This window comes from Myodes glareolus, chromosome 8 (genome assembly GCF_982192425.1).
Source record: "Myodes glareolus chromosome 8, mMyoGla1.1, whole genome shotgun sequence".
Taxonomy (NCBI): domain Eukaryota; kingdom Metazoa; phylum Chordata; class Mammalia; order Rodentia; family Cricetidae; genus Myodes; species Myodes glareolus.
In genome coordinates, this window is record NC_142033.1 from 17,109,792 (window position 1) to 17,131,062 (window position 21,271).

Consider the following 21,271-nt stretch of genomic DNA (forward strand, 5'->3'; position numbering starts at 1 on the left):
AAATGTAAGCTCAAGAGGGAGTTCCCGTGACTACTGAAATCGCCCATATTTAATTATTATTTGCTTAAAATAACTCCGACCCCAAAAGGTAAGGTAAAAATTGCATTAACATGACAAAAGGAATTGTACAGAGCAGTTAAAGATTGTGGGCTACATTCATAGCTAAACATTATCTTGCTAGAATAAGACAAGTAATACTTACACCCTAGACCAAAACATTCTGGAGTCAAACTGCTCCTGGGTGGAATCCATTGTTATCTCCCTAAGGAAGTAGGAACTTAGTTGGATCTTACAACTTTTGTTTGAGGTAGAAACCGATCTACTTCCCTACTCCTGAAATACAAGGAATGGATATAAGCCACATAGGTTGACAGTAACTTTGAGAGACTAGAACTCTCTGATTTATCTAACTGGGTCTTTGTTTGAGGTAAAAACAGAAACCTTGAAGGCACAGAACTAAGTTCCAACTCTGACCTTTCATTGGGGTGAAATGGCAACAACTTTGAGGAAGTTGAAACTCTCTGACCTTCAGACAAGGTGGAAATAGGCTCACATTTTTGGGCTTCTGTAGGTAGTAATGAATCCTGTCTTTAAAAAGCCAAAATGAGGTGCTGGAAAGATGACTTGATAGTTAAGAGCACTGGCTGCTCTTTCAGAAGACCTGAGTTGAGTTGTCAGCAACCATGTGATGGCTTCTGACCATCCCCAATGAGATCTGGTGTCCATGTCTGACCTACAAGCATGCAGATAGAACACTGCATACATAATTTAAGAAAAAAGTCCAAATGAAGGTAGGAACCTGTGAGTGGGGGACGGTTTATCTAGCTTGCAAACGGTGCCTGATTCACTGCTGTGCTCCAACTCACTGCAAGAACCAATTTTCTTCTCAGAAGTATATTAATGTTTAGTATTTCTTTCTTCCCCCAAGACCTTGATCAGTGCAAAGACGTTATCATTTTGCATGTATCTTCAGTCATTTTTACGTGCTTTCAAAGTTTACTGTCATCTAATTCGTTAATGCTCCCCGTAACACTAGTGTGTGTTGTTGTTCTCAGTCTTGATAAAAATATTTTCAGTCAGATATCCTTTCCTCCTTTTTGGTGCTGGGTATTGAACATGGCCTTCCGCATGCACAGCAAGTCCTGAATTACTAACCACACCTACCCTCTTAATTGAGCATAACATTCTTCCTTTATTAATTTTTTATGTGTGATCATGCATGCTAAATATTTATTTATTTATTATTTATTTTTGAGGCACACTTTCTCTGTATAACTCTGGCTATCCTGGAACTAGCTCTTGTAGACCAGGCTGACCTCAAACTCAGAGATCCTCCTGCCTCTGCCTCTGCTGGGATTAAAGGCATATACTATCAATGCCTGGCTACTTAAATTTTTATTTTAAAGTATTTGGAGGTATAAATAACTGTTTGACAGATCTGACAAGCATCTGTTCTGTAGCCAGGATACAGATTTGTTTATCTTAAGTCCTTTCTTATGCCTATGATTTACCTATGATTTCTGTAAACTGTTCAGCTAGGAAGCAGCTTAATTGGCATGATAGCTCACACCTTTAGTCCATATTCCTCCAAACAGCAAAAAAAGGACAAAAATAAAAAAAAGTATTCATCATTCATTAATTATTACAATAATATGTTCAGTTTAAACTGTGAAATGAGTAAAAACTAAGTATAGCAAAGATTAAAAACCTAATTTATATATATTTTATAGTAAGGAATTATAAAATATGCCTCACCCCTCTATTTCTTACCCCTCTTTACATAGAACGATACTGGCACACAACCTTAGACAATGCAAACGACAGGTAAACAGTTATGTCATTGAGCTGTTTGGGAAAATGGCTTTCAATCTAAAGTTACAATAGCCGACTATAAAATGAAAAGGTGTGGCACTCACAGAAACAGAAAAAAAGCTGAGTGATTATCAAGGATGGAAGGTTTCAGGAATAATAATAATTTAAAGTATTTAAAGTGAAACCTTTCAGGTGCCCTCCCTCCATTTGCATGCTAAATCAACTGGTGTTTCCTATTGGATGCTGTTGGAACAATCCTCCTTTTTCCCGTATTTTTCTGAGTTCCTGGGTCAGTATGCAGGCTTTTTTGGTTTGTTTTGTTTTATTTTTGAGACGGGGTCATGTATAGCCTGATCTACCTGACTTTACCTTTCATTTAACTGGGTCACAGATGCCTTGTTCTCTTGTAAGTTTCTTGTAGCTAAAGTCAACATACTCATTCTTACTTAAAAACAGAAACAAGCCTGACTATAGTTACTCAGGCCTTTATTCCTAGCACTTAGGCAGAGACAGACGGATCTCTGCGTTCGAGGCCAGCCTGGTCTACAGAGGAGAGACTCCAAAGCTACAGAGAAACCCTGTCTGGAAAACAAAAAGCAAAAACAACAAAAATGATGGGCAGAGTGGTGCGTGCCTTTAATTCCAGCAGAGGCAACCGGATCACTATGAGTTAGAGGCCAGCAGAGTTTCAAGAAAGGCTGTCTCGAGAATTGTTTTTATTATCTTTGGTTTTATAACATGGCTAAATCTAGTACTTACTGTGTAGCCATAGTTGGCCATTAACTCCTGCCTTAGCTTTTGGAGTGCTGGAATTACAAGTGTGTAAAATGCCTGGCTAAGACCCTCCCTAAGTCTAGGATGTAAAGATCTGTTACTATTCCTAAAATTCATACTCCTGTCAGCCACACTATTTTACTTGAATATACAGGTCCAAGACTTATGGCTTGCACATTGGTATTAGGTATTGCTTGAAATACTGCACCTTCATAAAACTTACTCTGAATTACCTTATTTAAAATCCATGTGAGGCTAGTGAGAAAGCTCAGCAGGAAAAGATACATGAAGCCAAGGCTGGCAAGCAGGATTGCAGAACCAAAGTCCACATGGTGGGGGGAGAGAACCAAATAACAACTTGTCCTCTGGCCTTCACTCAAGCTTGCTGACACAAACAGAGATTAACTGTCTAAGGAATCAAAATCCTTACCTGCCCCCATGCAGGTAATTTTTTTATTGAAGGATTCAAGAAGGATTCAACCAGCTAAAGATCAGAAGTACTCAGATGGGCTGGAGTGTTGTTAAAGCACTGGTGCTCTTCTAGAGACCTGGATACATTTCCCAGCCTATGCATGGGAGCTCACAGCTGTCCAGTTCAGGGGACTAGTGGGTTTTTTGTTTTGTTTTGTTTTTTTATTTCTGGCCTTCTCAGGCACCAAGCATTCATGTAGTGCACAGACAATTACAGGGACAAAAGAGAACAACACAAAATAAACTTCCAGAAGAAATTTCTGTATCGAGCATGGAGATTTTCATTATATTTTAAATAACACCATGCATGTAGCCCATTCAGTTAGGTACATAAGCGGTAGTTTAAAATGTATGGCACTGAGCACCTGTGGATTTTGTTTTGGTACTGGAACCAATTTCCTGAGCTTACTAAGAGATAACTATCTTTCTATATTTATCACCTATTTATAGTCCTCATTTCTTCACTAAGTATAAACTAGTGAAGACAGATTCTTATCCATGCCTAGCACATATCAAATTAGCAGTAAATTTTTGTTACAGATTGATGTGATCCAACGTAATTCCTGCCCTGGAGAGGTAGAGGCAAGAGAATTGGAAGTTTGGGGCCCTTTGGCAACATAGAGAGTTGGAAGTCACCCTCAGCTGTGAAATCCTATTTCAAGGAAACAAGCAAAAGAAATTCTAAGTAAAAGAGACATCTAATTTTTTCTTTTATTTCTCTTCACTTTTTATGTTTGTGGAATGGCTTATGGGGATGGTGGTGATGATCAAAGCCTCTTGCCTCCACATCTGGAGTGCTGAGAGTACAGAGAAGAGTCACTGTAGCATAGGGGAATAATCAATGCAGTTTAAGAAGGGGGGGGGGGGGCTTGGCGGGTGGTGACCCATGCCTTTAATCCCAGCACTTGGGAGGTAGAGGCAGGTGGATTTCTGTACATTTGAGGCCAACATGGTCTACAAAGTTCCAAGACAGCCAGGACTATACAGAGAAACTCTTAATTTTTAAGCACCCTTCACTCTTAAGTCCAGTCCTTCTCTTGCTTTAACACTTAACTGCCGCATATCGGAACCAGACAGGAAACACAGTTGTCCTTCCTAGGACTTGAGATTAGAACAGTGTTTTTTAGGACGACTTAGTGACTGCTTAGGCTGAAATGTGGCAAGTCACCTGCTCAGTTCATCCCTTCTTCTAGACTCACTAATTTGTTGCGAAATATTTCTCCACTCTGTCATCTAGTAGTGGCTTTAGATTGCTTATTTTGAGGCTGCTGAACTCTGGAACCTCTCTCTCTCTCTCTCTCTCTCTCTGGTTTGAGCCTTAGGACTCTACTGAAGTCTTGAACCAACAGAGAGTAGCAGCTGGAGCTGTGTACTAGGAAACCAAAAACTTTGAAAGGGTGCTGTACCTTTTCCGCCATGCATATGTTCCATACCTGCTTCTCTTTTCAAAACAAGGTTTATGTCAGGCAGTGATGACATAGGCCTGTAATCCCAGCACTCTGGAGGTGGACAGAGGTGAGGCAGGTGAGTCTCTGAGTTCCAGGGTAGCCAGAGCTGTTACACAGAGAAAATCTGTCACCAAAAAACACAAAACAACAAAACAAAATTTGAGATTTCCTCAAACAAAAGTAATGATAGTTCCTAACCCCAGACTGTAAAGCCTTGTGTGGAGCCAGGCTTTCCAGGCAGCTAAGAGACGATATATGAAAAGACAGTTTCTGACAAAAGTAAATGACTACGGGGCTGGAACAGTGCAGAGTGCTCCCAGAAGCACAAGGCATTGGTACAGCAGGACTAAAGGGGGAAAGGATTACAGCACAACCAAATGAGATAGAGGATTGCTGAGAATTCAAGGCCAAAGTGGGGGTGCTTTGATTTTGTGTATGTTTGGAGGACTGACTTTGTCTACATCAGTGGGCACAGAAGCAGCCCTAGAGGTTAGTTACATTATTCTTTTAGGGATTTCTACCAAAGTGGAATATTTTTAGATACACTACAGAAGAGAATTTCAGGACCAACCAGTGTGCAGTGTGTTTCAGTTAAGGCCAAACCACAGCCCCTGGCATCCATATATCTAAAGAGTCGAATATTCGGGTAGAAGTTTCATCTCAAGCCCTCTCCTCTGGCAGTTGCCCGCAGTCCAGACTTCATGCCTGAGAAAGCCCACCAAACCATGACCCCTCCGCAGAGATGCTCAAGACCACTCCCACAGGGTATTTAAACTGCCCCCCTCCCAAGAACAAACACATGGTTTTCTGGTCGTCGTCTTCCGTCTCCTCTCTTGGAAACGGGAAAGTCATCTGGAAGCGTTTGTATCCATTAAACCTGGGCTTTTTCTAATTTGGTTTGATTTGGTCTGATTCAGATTATTGCGTCGGTTGAGAGACTTATCAGGGTGCAGAAACTTCACAGTGGAGTTAGTTATGAAATACCAGGACATAGCCAAGACTTTAGGTTTGGGCTTCTCAAGAATTACACTTGTTTCTGCACCTTGAAGATACTATGTTCAGAGGTTTGTTAAGGAACCTAAATAAGATGATAAAGTGGGTCCTGTAGAGATTGAAGTCAGATCTTCTTTCTAGAAAAAGTTAATAGTCTTACTTGTAGGATTTTGTAGAAAGGAGCTGCGGGCAGGCCTGCTTTTCATCCTGCCCGGCTCCCGCACAGCTAGCTTAGCCCCAGAAATAATAACACACAAGTTGTATTCATTTAAATACTGCCTGACCCATTATCTCTAGAGAGTTAGTTACTGACTAACTCTCATATCTTGATATTAACCCATTTCTAATAATCTTGTGGTAGCACCACGAGGTAGTGGCTTACCGGAAAAGATTCAGCTTGTCTGACCTGGTGGCTGGCTCCATGGCGTCTGGCTCATAGCCCTCTTCCCAGCATTCTGTTCTGTTTACTCCGCCTACCTAATTTTCTGTCCTATCAAGGGGCCAAGGCAGTCTCTTTATTGACCAATGAAAATAACACAATAGACAGATAACCCTCCTCCATCATTTCCCCTTTTTCTGTTTAAACAAAAAAGAAAGGCTTTCATTTTAACATAGTAAAATTACACATAACAAAACAGTTATCAAGCAAGAATTACAGTCACAATATTTATAACTATATCTTTATCATAATAATGGAAAACTATAACTACTACTATCCATTCTTTAACTCCATCAAAGACTCCAGAAGGATATATTACCTAAGTAATCATGAAGTAAGCAACTTCCAAAACTCTAGAAATGACAGAGACATCTCGCTGCCTGGACAGTCACCCAAAGTTCCTCTGTATCGTCAGGGCACCCATCTTCGGCCTTCAGGCCCATAATATCCAGAGACATTTCCATGAAGCAGGAAATTTCAAAGGCAATTCAATCACTATCTGCTGTGTCCTGCAGAATGTCTGGCAGACTCTTTCATGAATCAGGAACCCCGAAAGATCATCTCACCTTTAGGCAAGTTTAGCAGTCCTCTCTCTGCGGGTTCTCTGTGTCCAGTTTATATAACAGCCCAGGCAAGAGCAGTTTCTTGCCCAAATGGCTAACCAACTCCATAAGGAGCCTCTTCGATGCCCATCTTCCTCTTGAAGTAGATTGGTGCTGCCAGGAGCAGACGTGTCTCATTGTCATGAAAAGTCCTAAGTTATTAAAACATTAAATGCCATGCTCTGTAGTCTTTGAAAGATATGAATGTCTATCTGAAATATATCTGTGCACTTCTAGAAAATCAGACTAACATTACTACAAGCTTGACTATTATCGATATTATCCATTAACAACCTATTTTCTAATAATACATTACATTTTTAAAATGAACTACACAATCACAATACATCAGTCAAGATCAGAAATATATATACATATAACAAAATTGACCTTAAAATCCATACCAATGAAATTATTCATATCTATATCATATCCCCCTTTAAATGTAAAAGAACATTTATAAACAATAATTGGGAATATGGACGTAGTTATTTCTCTCCAAACCTCTTCCTGCTGTATAGGGGCGCAGTTAATCAGGTCTTTCATGGTATAACCTGTCTGCCAGGTTCATCTCAGTCGGCAGTTGGCAGTTGAGTGAAGAAATTTTTTGAGGGTGTTCACAGAAATCTTTCAGGAGGGCGTGGTCTGTCATACCATATTGGGATAGAAGCAATCCACAGGGTCTCATCCTCTGTGAAAACAAAAGAAGAACCTCCTTTCCAAAGTATCATATCCTTAGATCCAAATTCAGAAGTCAAGGTATTTTCAACATATCTATCTTGGATTAGTTCATCAGCATTTATAAACAAATATCTTTTAGCAGCTGTTGCTCCTTCCTCAGCATTCAAACAACTCAAAGAGAACATAATAGCATACAGTATCAAGATTCTCTGTGTATTTTCCATCTTTATGCAGCTTTATTTTTAACCTCTATTTCTTTTATTTTTACTTTTACTTTTTGACACAGGTTCTCTGTATATCTTTGTCCTGGAATAACTCTGTAGACCAGGCTGTCCTTGAACTCACAGAGATCTGTCTGTCTCTTTTCCCCAGTGCTGGGATTAAAGGCGTGTGCTACCACACCTTGAACTCAGAGATCCTTCTGTCTCTGCCTCCCAGGCATTGGGATTAAAGGTGTGTGCTACCACACCTTGAAGTCACAGAGGTCAATCTACCTCTACCCCTTGAACTCACAGAGGTCAATATGCCTCTACCTTCCGGGCATTGGAATTAAAGGTGTGTACCACCACACATAACTACTCTCTTTTTACTTTAAGAACTTTAACTTTTATCCTGCATTTATTTGTAACACACTATAAACCATTTAGAGGTTTTCTTCGTCTTTGAATCTCTCTTTACTGTATATCTGTCCTTTTTTATGACCACATGAGCCTAAAACTGTGGCTTTGACGGCTGGATCTAGGCCATTTGTTAGCTTTCCAGCCTCATGGTAGAGGTACTGCTGAAGCCATTTTTATTGCCACAACTCTGTGGCATTTCAAGGTCCCTGCTAGCAAGCAAGCTGCAGCATTCTGCTCACAGACCACACTCAGTCGAACTGCCTGCCTGAAACAGTCAGAGATTGCCCTGGCAGGGCAGCCCAGAAAGATGGCATTTTAAAACAGCGCAGCTTTTTTTCCTGCTACTGCTGAAAACCGAAAAGCATGCATTCAGTTTTTCACCAACACCGTTTAAGTGTTTCGTGGCAGGACCTCTTAATGAGCTACAAAGTTTGGCAGCTAAAGCTGAGTCAGGAAGCCTCCCTTAGATGAGAGTGCTTGCTTGCTCTAGCAAACAGAACAGACCTGAGAAATTGCTGCTACCAACAAAACATGCTTTACTCTATTCGTTCCCAAGCTTTCTCAAGCTTTCTGTGGATTCAGTTATCCACGTTGGCGCCATCTGTAGAAAGGAGCTGCGGACAGGCCTTCTTTTCATCCTGCCCGGCTCCCGCACAGCTAGCTTAGCCCCAGAAATAATAACACACAAGTTGTATTCATTTAAATACTGCCTGACCCATTATCTCTAGAGAGTTAGTTACTGACTAACTCTCATATCTTGATATTAACCCATTTCTAATAATCTTGTGGTAGCACCACGAGGTAGTGGCTTACCGGAAAAGATTCAGCTTGTCTGACCTGGTGGCTGGCTCCATGGCGTCTGGCTCATAGCCCTCTTCCCAGCATTCTGTTCTGTTTACTCCGCCTACCTAATTTTCTGTCCTATCAAGGGGCCAAGGCAGTCTCTTTATTGACCAATGAAAATAACACAATAGACAGATAACCCTCCTCCATCAGGATTTCTTGGAAAAATACTTAGGAGGAATGAAGTTCTACTCAATGTCATATATTTCAGGCCTCGAAATTTATTGGTCTTTTAAAAAAAAGCCAGAAGTGGTGACACACGTCTTTAATTTCAGCACTCAGGAGGCAGAGAAAGGTGGATCTCTGTGAGCTTGAGGCCAGCCTGGTCTTCAAAGTGAGATCCAGGACAGCCAAAGATACACAGACAAACACTGTCTTGAAAAACAAACAAAAACCAGAGATGATATTTTATATTGTTAAGAGTTGGTTCATTCAGAAATTGATCAGTGTGACTATGAATGCATTTTACCAAAGAAGAGGTATTATTCACATACTGGTGCCAGTCACCAGAACTGCTCCAGAGAGCGCTCTGAATACACAGTTGTGACTGGGCAATGGCGGTTCACGTTTTTAATCCCAGTACTTGGGAGGCAGAGGCAGGTGGATCTTTGTGAGTTCAAGGATAGCCTGGTTTATAAAGCGAGGTCCAGGACTGACTCCACCGCTACTGGGAAACCCTGTCTCAAAAAAACAAAAGAACAACATAAGACTTAGCCGGCTGAGGCAGGCGGACGTGTGAATTTGAGACCAGCCTAGTCTACAGAGCTAATTCCAGGACAGCTAGAACTGTTATATAGAGAAACCCTGTCTTGAAAAAAAAAGACGGGGGGGATGCAGTTCTGAATTTTAATAGTTAGGGGTTTATAAAGGCAAAATTAACAAGGCGATGTACTTCCTGCCTTCATGCTATCAGGGACAAGAACACATACTGACATACGTTCTGCCTGCCAATGTGTAATTAGGCACACTTCCTGCCTATGTTCCATCTGGGGCAAGCATGCTTGTTTACAGAAGTGAAGACATGTGGTTTATACAAGATCAGGCAATTATAAGAACAACCCTCAGCATTCCAGGAAGTTATCTATCCTTGGGCAAATGGGACTTACAAGGTAGAGGCATTTTGTTTTATGATTCTTTTAAGGACAGTAATTTTAAATTTTTAAACATAATGTTCACCATAACAATATTTTGTCTTTCTAGGTGCAGGCCTTTATTCCCTGCACTTGAGAAGCAGAATTCAAGGTTCAGTGAATTCAAGGCCAATCTGGTCTACAAAGCGAGTTCCAGAACATTCATGGCTGTTACGCTAAGACGCTCTATTTCAACCCTCCTCCTAGCCAAAGAAAAACCAATATTTTTCTATATAAGTAATATTCACAGAAAATGTGAGTCATGATGAAGTCTCAATTCTCAACTGAGAGGAGACTTTAACCCCTGTCATTGATGGTCTCACCTTCTTCCTGGTGCCTGTATATTCCCTCTTGTATTTCTGTTTTGCCTCAATCTCAGTAGGATACTGTGACTTTTTTTTTCTTCTATATATTAACTACCATTGTTTTCATAGGCTTTTATTTGAAGTACATATAAAATACACAGATTCAGAATGCTTATGGGCCTGAAACAAGGTTTGTGTGTGTGTGTTTGTGCGAGCCTGCCAGGAAACATGCCAACATTAAACAACAACAATCCCTATTAATTACTTGCTGCCTCTTCTACTTTCTTTCTCCAAAGCCTTCTATTTTTACATTTAAGAAAAAAAATCTTGAAGCTTGATATTTTAAAAATGGCCTAGAGCTCACAGATACTGTCCTACCTGTGTCTACCACTGTGCACACATTACTGTATCTTAAGTATGGTTGACTCCAATGACTTTGAATTTTAAGGTTATACTATTTGCCTTGCAATAAATCATGTTATATGCCTACTTTTATTTGAAGTAAGCTCTAGTGTTGTGTTTCTCTTATTTTACAGTTAAGGGAAGAAAGCCGAAGGCTGGCTTTGGCTGCCAAAAGAGAAAAGCGGAAAGAGAAGAGAAGGAAGAAAAAGGAAGAACAAAGAAGAAAATTAGAAGAAATTGAAGCCAAAAATAAGGAGAACTTTGAACTCCAAGCCGCTCAAGAAAAAGAAAAACTGAAAGTTGAAGGTATTTTTTCCAGACAAGCATCCAGTTTGAGACTACAGTTGAAGTGATATACTCAGCTGCACCTAGCAGATGTAATCCATCACTTAGTCTGAAGTGAAAGGGTCGCAAGATAAAGACATGTGGGCTACACAGTGAGTTTGAGACGAAAACACACAACTTGGTGAGGTTGTCTCAAGAATTTTTTTTGTTTTGTTTTGTTTTTTAGGATAGGATTTCTCTATGAAACAATCCTTGCTGTCCTGGAACTTGCTTTGTAGACCAGGTTGGCTTCAAACACACAGCTCTACCTGCTTCTGCCTCCTGAGTACTGAGATTAAAGGCCTTTGCCACTACTACCCGACTCAAGAATTTTTTTTTTTTAAGAATTCCAGGCAATTAACAGTTGCCTGCCGTGTGCTGGGTCTTAAAAACAATCCTTTGTACTAAAAAAGCAATTATTAGCTTAAAGTAGGCATGGCAGTGTATCGTGGTAATGCCAACATTTGGGAAGTAGAACGCAGGAAGGTCAGCAGTTCAGGGGTGTCCTTGGCTACAAAGTCAGTTAATGGCTAACTTAAGAGGCATAAAATCCTATTTCAGAAATAAAAAATACGACTATCGCTCATTGTAATCATGATTATATTCACTTTTCAGTTGATGTAATGGTACAAATTTACAATCTTAGCATTCAGAGACTGAGGTAGGTCAATTACTGAAAAGTCAAGGCTAGCCTTGAATATATAGTAAAACCTTGTCTTGTTTTTATTTAAATTCCTGTCAGTCAACTTAGAAATATTTACTATTTAGATTTTTGTTTTGGATTTGTATGTTGTATTGTTTTGTGGTTTTGAGATACTTTTACTGTATTTGGCTCATGCTAGCTTTATACTTCACATTTTTCTATCCCAACCTTTCAGGTAGTTTAGATTTTCTTCCATTTTCTTCCATTCTTGATTTGTAACACTTTTGGGTACATGTGGTTAGTCTAGTCTTTCTCCTCTTTTTTTTTTGAAATGTTTACGTCTAAATGTAAGTATTACATTTATATGTAATAAAATGTAAATACTTGAGTGTTTTCTTATAAAAAATGTATATATATATAGTGACATTGTTATACTTATATTAGTAATTTTATAAAATTTGATACATGATTGGTGTACATATTTCCCAAGCTGTTTCCAAATATCTTTATAGTTGTCTGTTGTATCAGTCTCATCAGTGAATGACTAACTTAATATTACTGCTTTCACAGAAGAACCTGAAGTCTTGACAGAGCCTCCAAGTGCCACTACCACCACTACCATAGGAATATCTGCTACCTGGACTACTTTGGCAGGGTCCCATGGTAAAAGAAATAATACCATAACTACAACCAGTTCAAAAAGGAAAAACCGGAAAAATAAAATTACTCCAGAAAATGTTCAAATTATATTTGATGATCCACTACCAATTTCATACAGTCAGCCAGAGAAGGTGAATGGAGAGTCCAAGAGCAGCAGCACCAGCGAGAGTGGGGACAGCGACAACATGAGGATTTCCAGCTGCAGTGACGAGAGCAGCAACAGCAACGGCAGCAGGAAGAGTGACAGTCATTCTCCAGCTGTGGTCACCACCACTGTGACCAGCAAGAAGCAGCCCTCTGTTCTTGTTTCATTTCCAAAGGAGGAGAGAAAATCCGTTTCTGGCAAGGCATCTATAAAGTTAGTTCCAAGTTCCTTTTAGTGGTGGCATGTTAAATACCTTGTCACTAATTTTCTTTCTTTCTTTGTTTTTGAAACAAATTCATTACTGAATTTTTTGTATGCTAAAAAGACTAAGCTGTTGTTTAGATTTTATGCTGAGAAAATAAATTCTTTTTACTATGTAATTTTTTTGTGTTTGTTGTTAAACTTAGCTTATGAAAAGTTTTGATAAGTGAAGCTGGGCATGGTGGTATATGCCTGTCATTTTAGTCTTTGGGAGGCCGAATCAAGGTTCAAAGCCCAGTTGGGCTAAAGGTTGACTTGAGTATAGCCAGACCCTGTATCAAAAATGAAAAAAGTATTGGTGTCTAGTTTCAGTGTTAAGATTCTACTCTGCTAAGTTTATCCCTGTGTGGTACATTCTTGAAACTGGCTCTTTGTTATTATATGTTGACTAAGAGAGACGTTAAGAGCAGATTCCACATTGTTTTTTTTTTAATTGCTCTTAAATAATAAGCTATGTAACTTATCATTTAAGTTTTTCTGCGTCTGTTCATTATTAATGTGCTTTCCCTCCTTTGTTAAAGATTGTCAGAGACTGTCAATGAAGGGACCAGTAATTCTCTGTCAACTTGCACAAAGTCTGGTCCATCTCCTCTTTCTTCTCCAAATGGAAAGTTAACAGTAGCAAGTCCTAAGCGTGGGCAAAAGAGGGAAGAAGGATGGAAGGAAGTTGTAAGGAGGTGAGTGATTCTTGCCTTACAGTTATAGTCCTCCCAGCATTGCCGAGGTTGTAGACAAAAGTCTTGCTGTATGTCACATGATAAAAATGCCAGTGTTTTAAAAGGAGAAGTAAAGTGGTGGTAGATGCCTCTAATCCCAATGTAATTCTCTGTGTAGCTCTGGTTGTCCTAGATCTTAACTATGGTCTTGACCAGGCTTGCTCAAACTCAAGAATTCCACCTGCCTCTGCCTCCCAAATGCTGGGAACCTTTCACTAATTTAAAACTGAAATGTGCCAGACCTAGTGGCACATGCCTGTAATCTTAGCTCTTGGAAAGTGTAAGCAGGAGGACCAGGAGTTTAATGTTACCCTCAGCTACATAGTGAGTTTGAGGCCAGCCTTGGCTTTTTAGGTCCTCATTTGTTCACAAGAAACAAACAAAACTGCTTACTATTCTTCCAAAGTACCTGAATTCAGTTCCCAGCACCATACAGGACAGCTCACAGTTTCCTGGAACCCTATCTTGAGGGAATTGGACACCCTTTTCTGGCCTCCTCAGGCACCTGCACACACATACAATACAATCCTATAGATAAAACTAAATTGAACCAGCTTTTCCAGGTTGTTCTGTGACCTCCACATGTATTCCTGACACATGCATACACACACCCCCCAATAAAATGTAAAAATCCTTATAATTTTGCAAAGTGAGGCATGATTGTTTTTGCCTGTGATCCAAGTACATGAGAGTTGGTGACAGGAAGATTGGGTGATTTGGAGGCCAATCTAGGTTATGGAATGAGACCGTCTAAACAGCCCAAACAGGTCTTGAGTTCAGTGTAGAGATGAGGGTGACCTTGAATAAGTACTGATCCTCTTGCCGCCAACTCCCAGCACTTGGCAGGCTAACCTAGGTGATTTTTTTTTCCCTTTTAGTTTCTAGTAGGCTTTTCTTTTTTCTTTGCGTGACTTCGTGAATTTTTATGTCTAAATAATCAATTGTATGCTTCTAAATAATTCAGGGAAATAGAATTTTCATATTTTTTGAGATAATACATTAGATATAAATAAGTTAAGCAGGAAAAGTGCCTAAAAGAAGCCTTCCTTGAGACTTTAGATTACATTAGATCCATTAAAGCTGCCTGTTAATTTGCACCACCTGGATTTTCAGTGGCAGAGTGCACATCTACTTCGTATATGCTGGGAATATAATAGGATGACAGTCAAGAAAGCAAACCAGAAGATGAAAAGTTAGGCTAAGACAACATTTCCCTGAGTAGATCAGACTACCCTGTAGCTCAGAGAGACCCACCTACTTCTTCCTGAGTGCTGTCACTGATAGGGCCTTTTGTTTGTTTTTCAGGATTAAGAATAAATAAAAAGCTGGGTGTGCTGGTGTACCTCTGTATTTCCAGCACTTTTGAGGCAGGCCAAGATTACCTTTTCAAGCTAGCCCATAGCTACATAATGAGATCCTATATTTACTGAATTTTTAAAAAACAAAAGGATGAATATAAGAAGCTTATTTTGCAATAGTCTTCTTCATTCATAGTGCAATACCTTAATTTTTAATTTCTTATTTTCATTATAACCACTGATAGTGTTTTGTCTTTATTAATTTATCTTTGCAATTTTTAAACAGGTCAAAGAAAGTATCTGTTCCATCAACTGTGATATCTAGAGTGATTGGAAGAGGTGGCTGTAATATCAATGCTATTCGGGAATTTACTGGTGCACACATAGATATTGATAAGCAGAAGGACAAGACTGGAGATCGGATAATAACTATAAGGCAAAGCTTTATTTCTACATTTTCTTTCTGTTTTATTGTATTGTAACTCAGTGGAATGGAACCATTTGAGAAGCATTTTGTGTGTCTGTCTGTCTGTCTGTCTTAGGACTTTTCGTCCTCTCAGGTACTTCTCACTATAATGATAATTGACTGAACCTCTTGAACCACCCCAATGAGATGTTTTCCTTCACAAAAGTTGCGAAGATCATGGTATCTCTTCACAACACGAAAAGTCCTATAGGCCAACTTTTTGTTGTTGTTTTTCGAGACAGGGTTTCTCTATACAGAGAAACTGTTTCTGGCTGTCATGGAACTTGCTCTGTAGATTAGGCTGAACTCACAGAGATCCAAGTGCTTGTATTAAAGCCATGAGCCACCACACCCAACTCTAGCACAATTTAAGCTGGGAGTTATTTCAATTGTACATTTGAAATTTTGTTCTTCTGAGGTGATATTCTTAGAATTTGAACTTACTAATATAGTTTAAATCTAACATAAATACTTAACTTGAAAAATTCATCAAATGTGTCTGCTGAAATATTCTTAGAATAAAGATGAGAGGTTAAGACATAGGGTGTAAGAAGCTATGCCTATAGCCATTTTAAGTGTGTTTTGAAAAGAAGGTACTTTGGAAAAAAAGATGGCTCGGAGGCTAAGAGCACTGACTGTTCTTCCAACTATTCCAAAGGTCCTGAATTCAATTCCCAGCACCCACATGGTAGCTCACAATCATCTGTAACGAGGTCTAGTGCCTTCTTCTGACCTGCAGGCATTCATGCAGGCAGAACACTGGATACATAATAAATAAATCTTAAAAAGGAGAAGCAGGTACTTTTTTGCATTATGTACTAGACGCACTTAATCCATTTCCTATTCACCTTTTCTTTTCTCACTTTTCCCTCTGCTAAAGTGGCGAGGTTGTCACAGTCTGCCATATCCAGAGAAAAGGCAAACAGGTACTCTTTCTGAATCATTTGTTCCTGAGGTTTCCATACATGAACCTCACCAAATGTTTTCCTGAAGGCCCAGCATGACAGTTTGCTGCCATTGTCATTGTTGACATTACTGGGATTCCTAGCTCATTTTGAGAGATTTTCCCTAAGTGATTATAATACTATTAATAGAGAAGATATTTGGGAATATGTAGTAAGCTGTTGTCTCAGATGCCAGGATTAAAGAGAAATCCTCTTTTCTCTGCTAGTTGTAGAGTTTTCCATGTTTACTTACATTGGTGTATTGTTCTTTGATTTTGTTATGCTAAAGATTGAACATAAATTCCCACTTCCAACTTCTTAAATTGTTTTAGTATTGATTTTATTTTTTTATTTATTTAAACTTTTTGGGCAGGATCTCTCTATGTAGCCCCATCTATCCTGGAACTCACTATACCAGACTGTCTTTGAACTTACAGACTCTGCCTCCTAAGGTGTTCACATTAAAGGCTTACATCACCATTCTAGGCTTAACTTTTTCTCCCCCTTTTCTTTAAGACCAGATCTCAGGATGTAGTTTAAACTGGCTTTAAACTCACAGAGATCACCTCTCTACTGGTACTAAAGGTGTTAACTACCACGTCTGTCTGTCTGTCTGTCTATCTATCTATCTATCTATCTATCTATCTATCTATCTATCTATCTATCTATCTATCTATCTATCTATCTATCGAGATGGGGTTTTCCAGTAGCTATGGAGTCAGTCCTAGAACTTGCTCTGTTGACCAGACTGGCCTCGAACTCACAGAGATGTGCCTGCCTCTGCCTCCAAGCACTGTAAGGTGTGTGCTGACACCACCCAGCAGGGAAAATATCTTAGTCTAAGGAAACAATGGGAAAATGAATTTTAAAGAAGTCTTTTTAAAAGAAAATCAGTTCAGACAGGTTGTATAGGTTAGTGACAAGGAACTTAGCTAGCTTGGGAAAGCTTGCCACTGGCCTTCTATGGGCATACCAAAAAGAAAGATAAAAATTGCTGATCTTCTGAAGCTTGGAATTAATTCAAGATAATATATTGTTTCCAGAAGACCTAAAAATTGATAAGACTATTTCCCTTGCACACTTCAGCTTATCTGGTCTGTGTGTGTGTACACGTGTGTGTATGTGTGTGTGACTATCTGCACACATATGACTTTATATTACCAGAAAATACTGAAATTAGGGCTAACTCTCGGCATTTGTTTTGTCTATTGATCAACATACAGGGGTGGCACTGAATCAACAAGACAAGCAACTCAGTTGATCAATGCTTTGATCAAGGATCCAGACAAAGAAATTGATGAACTTATTCCAAAGAATCGTTTGAAAAGCTCCTCAGCAAATTCCAAAATAGGGTCATCAGCACCTACCACCACTGCTGCTAATAGTTCCTTGATGGGAATTAAAATGACGACTGTAGCTCTGTCATCGGCATCTCAAACTGCCACAGCACTCACTGTGCCTGCTGTCTCTTCTGCATCCACTCACAAAACCATTAAGAACCCAGTGAATAATGTGAGGCCTGGTTTTCCGGTTTCTCTTCCATTAGCATATCCTCCTCCCCAGTTTGCACATGCTTTGCTTGCTGCTCAGACTTTCCAGCAGATCCGTCCACCAAGGTTGCCCATGACCCACTTTGGAGGTACATTTCCACCAGCTCAGTCCACTTGGGGTCCTTTTCCTGTCAGGCCGTTGAGCCCTGCCAGAGCTACTAACTCGCCTAAGCCTCACATGGTGCCTCGCCATAGCAATCAGAATAGCAGTGGTTCTCAGGTGAATTCAGCAGGTTCTTTAACTTCAAGTCCAACAACTACAACCAGTTCATCAGCTTCAGCGGTGCCTGGTACATCTTCAAATGGCAGTCCAAGTTCTCCTTCCGTCAGAAGGCAGCTTTTTGTCACAGTTGTGAAGACATCCAATGCCACAACCACAACAGTCACAACTACAGCAAGCAACAATAGCACTGCACCCACAAACGCCACATATCCTATGCCTACTGCCAAAGAACACTACCCAGTATCCTCCCCATCTTCCCCATCACCACCAGCCCAGCCAGGAGGGGTTTCTAGAAATAGCCCTTTGGATTGTGGAGCAGCATCCCCAAATAAAGGGGCATCTTCTTCCGAACAGGAAGCAAATAGTCCGCCAGTAGTTGAAACCTCAAACAGGCCTCCACACAGCAGCAGTTCTGGGAGCTCATCGGGTCATTCCACTCAGCAGCAGCCTCCGGGACCTGTTTCTCAGGAGCCAAGACCCCCTCTTCAGCAGTCTCAGGTTCCTTCCCCGGATGTGAGAATGACTGTTCCTCCCACAGCAACAAGTTCTGCTCCAGTGGTGGTGCCTTCTACTGCGCCTGTGCCATACCCTATGCCTCAAACACAGATGGGATGTTCCCAGCCTCCTAAAATGGAAACCCCTGCTGTTCGACCACCTTCTCATGGCACAACTGCTCCTCACAAGAATCCAGCTCCAGTGCAGAATTCATCTGTTGCAGTCCTCAATGTCAATCACATTAAAAGACCTCATAGTGTCCCCTCCTCTGTCCAGCTACCTTCAACCTTAAGTACACAAAGTGCTTGTCAGAATTCAGTACATCCAGCAAATAAGCCTGTTGTTCCCAACTTCAGTGCCCCTTTACCATTTGGGCCCTTTAGCACATTGTTTGAAAATAACCCTACGAATGCTCATGCCTTCTGGGGAGGCTCTGTTGTTTCATCTCAGTCAACACCAGAATCCATGCTGTCTGGAAAGTCCTCTTATTTGCCAAATTCGGATCCTTTACATCAGTCTGATACTTCCAAAGCACCAGGTTTTAGGCCACCATTACAGAGACCTGCTCCAAGTCCCTCAGGTGAGTCTGTTTATTCTATTTTATTTTTACCTTCTCTACTTACTACTTCACATAGACGCTAGGAATATTTTGGGCTATATTCTGATGTATTTTCTCTATAAGTAGGTTACTTGGACAGAGCGGGTGGTTTGTTGCTCTGCTGTTTTTGAAACAGGGTCTAGCTACATAGCCCTGGCTGGATGGCTGGACTGGAATTCAAACATCTGCTTCCTGAGTGTGGGATTAAAGGTGTGGGCTGTGGGGCCCATTTTTTTTCCCCTTTCTTTCTTTGTATTTGTGGCACTAGGAGTTGAACTCATTCATTTATGCCTGCTAGACAAGTGTTTTCTTTACAGCGAGCTACATCCCAAGCCCAAGACAGTTGCAGTCCTTTATACATTTTTGTAGCATGTGCATTTAGTGTGGTGTTTTTATTTTAAAGTCATAAAGACTAGAGTAAATTTTATCTTAAATACATTAGTAGGTCTCATCTCACCCCCCTTGAAACAAAAAGAAGAAAAAGGATTTGTGGAGGGTTTTTTTTTGTTGTTGTTGTTGTTGTTGTTGTTTTTTTGAGATTGGAAGCAACTCAAGAAGCTGAAGAATAGCCTTGAGTTTGAGACCAGTCTTCATACCTACCTTGAAAAAGGCAACAGAAGGGCACGGTGATGCATACATGTAATCCCTGCACATGGAATGTCATTTCAGCTATAGTCTGATCTTGACTGCTTTAGCTACAGGAGATCCTGTCTCAAAAAACGGAAAAAAAAAAAAGCCATAGGTTTTATATTAATAAGGAAATGCCAGCAAACAACAAAATACTACCAGTTTTATTAAATTCAAATTCATTTCTGTTTTTTGGACATCTTTCTCATTTTAAAACGATATGCCATCTAATGTGGTAATCATTTGGTATCTCTTTTATTTCTATTTAACTCAGTGAAAATTCACCAGATGTGACTACCTTTAACCTTAGCATTAGGAGGCAGAGGCAGGCTGATCTCAGTGAGATCCAGGCCAGCCAGGGCTACATATTATGATTCTGTCTCAAAATAATACTTTTATCTTCTTAATCCAGCTCTAAGTACTGTGGACTGGTGGCTTACATGTTGAACAACAAAATTGTAGAATATTTCTATTTCAAAAGTTCTTTTTTTACAGCACTGGTATTTATAGGAGATCTAAACATTTTCTAATTATGTTACTGCTTTTTAACTTTTCACTTATTTTTAGATTTATAAAACAAGAATTTCAGTTTCTTGTATAAATACTTTAGTCGTTTTTGGTATATATACCAAAAAGAAGAAATTAGTGTTAGGTAGTTGATGATAGATTTTATAGTATTCAAATAACTACTTTTCCTGTTTTTAGGATCTTTTGCAGGATGCCAAATTGCATTTAGAACTAATGCACTTTTGAATCAGCATGGTAGTGTATGCTTTTGTATCTCCAGCACTTTGGTTTGGCTATGTGTTGAATTCATTTCTGTCCCAGAATATCAAGAGAGTCTCGTTTTTGGTTTTTGGCTTTTCAGGATGGTTTCTCTTATGTAGCCATGGCTGTCTGGTAACTTTCTCTGTAATCCAGGCTGGCCCTGAACTCAGAGATCTGCCTGCTTCTGCTTTCCAAGTGCCGAGATTAAAGGCGTGCACTACCATACCTCAGGAGAGATCCTTTGGAAGAGATCTAAGAAGAAACTGTTGTGGGTTAGCCTGAGAATGTCAAGTAATTGAGGAAATCAATGTGGGAGGTGGACACCCTATGGTCTCTGGCCCTCATGACCTGAACCTATTTTTAAATAACACTTTGTTTGTTTAATCGGGTTGGATTTTGTTTTCTGAGACAAAACCTCTATGGGCTAGAATGGCTTGGAGCTCACCTATAGGGCATGCTTGCTTGTCTCAGTCTTCAGAACAACCTTTGAACTTAGTTCTAAGAAGTGATGAGATTCTCCTCCTTAGCCTCAGTGCTGTAGTGAACCATCTGAGGCTGGCTTTATTTGTTTAATTGTTGTTGGTTTTTGTATTTTAAGAACATCTTACTGTATAGACCTCGCTGGCCTAAACTCAGTAAATGTGGACTAGGCTGACCTGGAACTCAGAAGAATTATACCTGTTTCTATATCTGTGTTTTCCTTGCATCAATATATGTGCACAAATGTGTGCCAAGAGCCCAGGGAAGTCAGAAGAGGTGTTGGTTCCCATGGAGCTGGAATTATAGTTGATTAATCGTGTGAAGCCAATTCCAGGTGCTCTGCAAGAACAGCAAGTGTTTTGCTGCCTATAACTCCCCAGTCTTAACACTTTCTTAAATTTTTTTTTTTTTTAGACTGGTGGTGGTGGTGGCACACATCATTAATTCCATTGGGGAATCAGAGGGGAGGGAGATTGATCTCTGTGAGTTAAGGCCAGCCTGGTCTACATAGTAAGTTCCAGGACAGCTAGAACTACATAGAGACCCTGTCACA

The 21,271-nt window shown here is 40.0% G+C and overlaps 1 protein-coding gene across 6 annotated transcripts in view; it reads left to right on the forward strand.

Moving 5' to 3' along the window:
- Nucleotides 1–21,271, forward strand: part of Ankrd17 (ankyrin repeat domain 17) — a 136,377-nt gene that overhangs the window by 103,847 nt on the left and 11,259 nt on the right. For all 6 annotated transcript variants that reach the window (XM_087908884.1, XM_087908882.1, XM_087908883.1 and 3 more), the window contains 5 exons: nucleotides 10,655–10,826; nucleotides 12,058–12,505; nucleotides 13,075–13,230; nucleotides 14,854–15,003; nucleotides 17,201–18,825. In XM_087908884.1, the coding sequence (XP_087765010.1) occupies nucleotides 10,655–10,826; nucleotides 12,058–12,505; nucleotides 13,075–13,230; nucleotides 14,854–15,003; nucleotides 17,201–18,825 (2,551 nt within the window). The remainder of the gene's footprint in view (nucleotides 1–10,654; nucleotides 10,827–12,057; nucleotides 12,506–13,074; nucleotides 13,231–14,853; nucleotides 15,004–17,200; nucleotides 18,826–21,271) is intronic.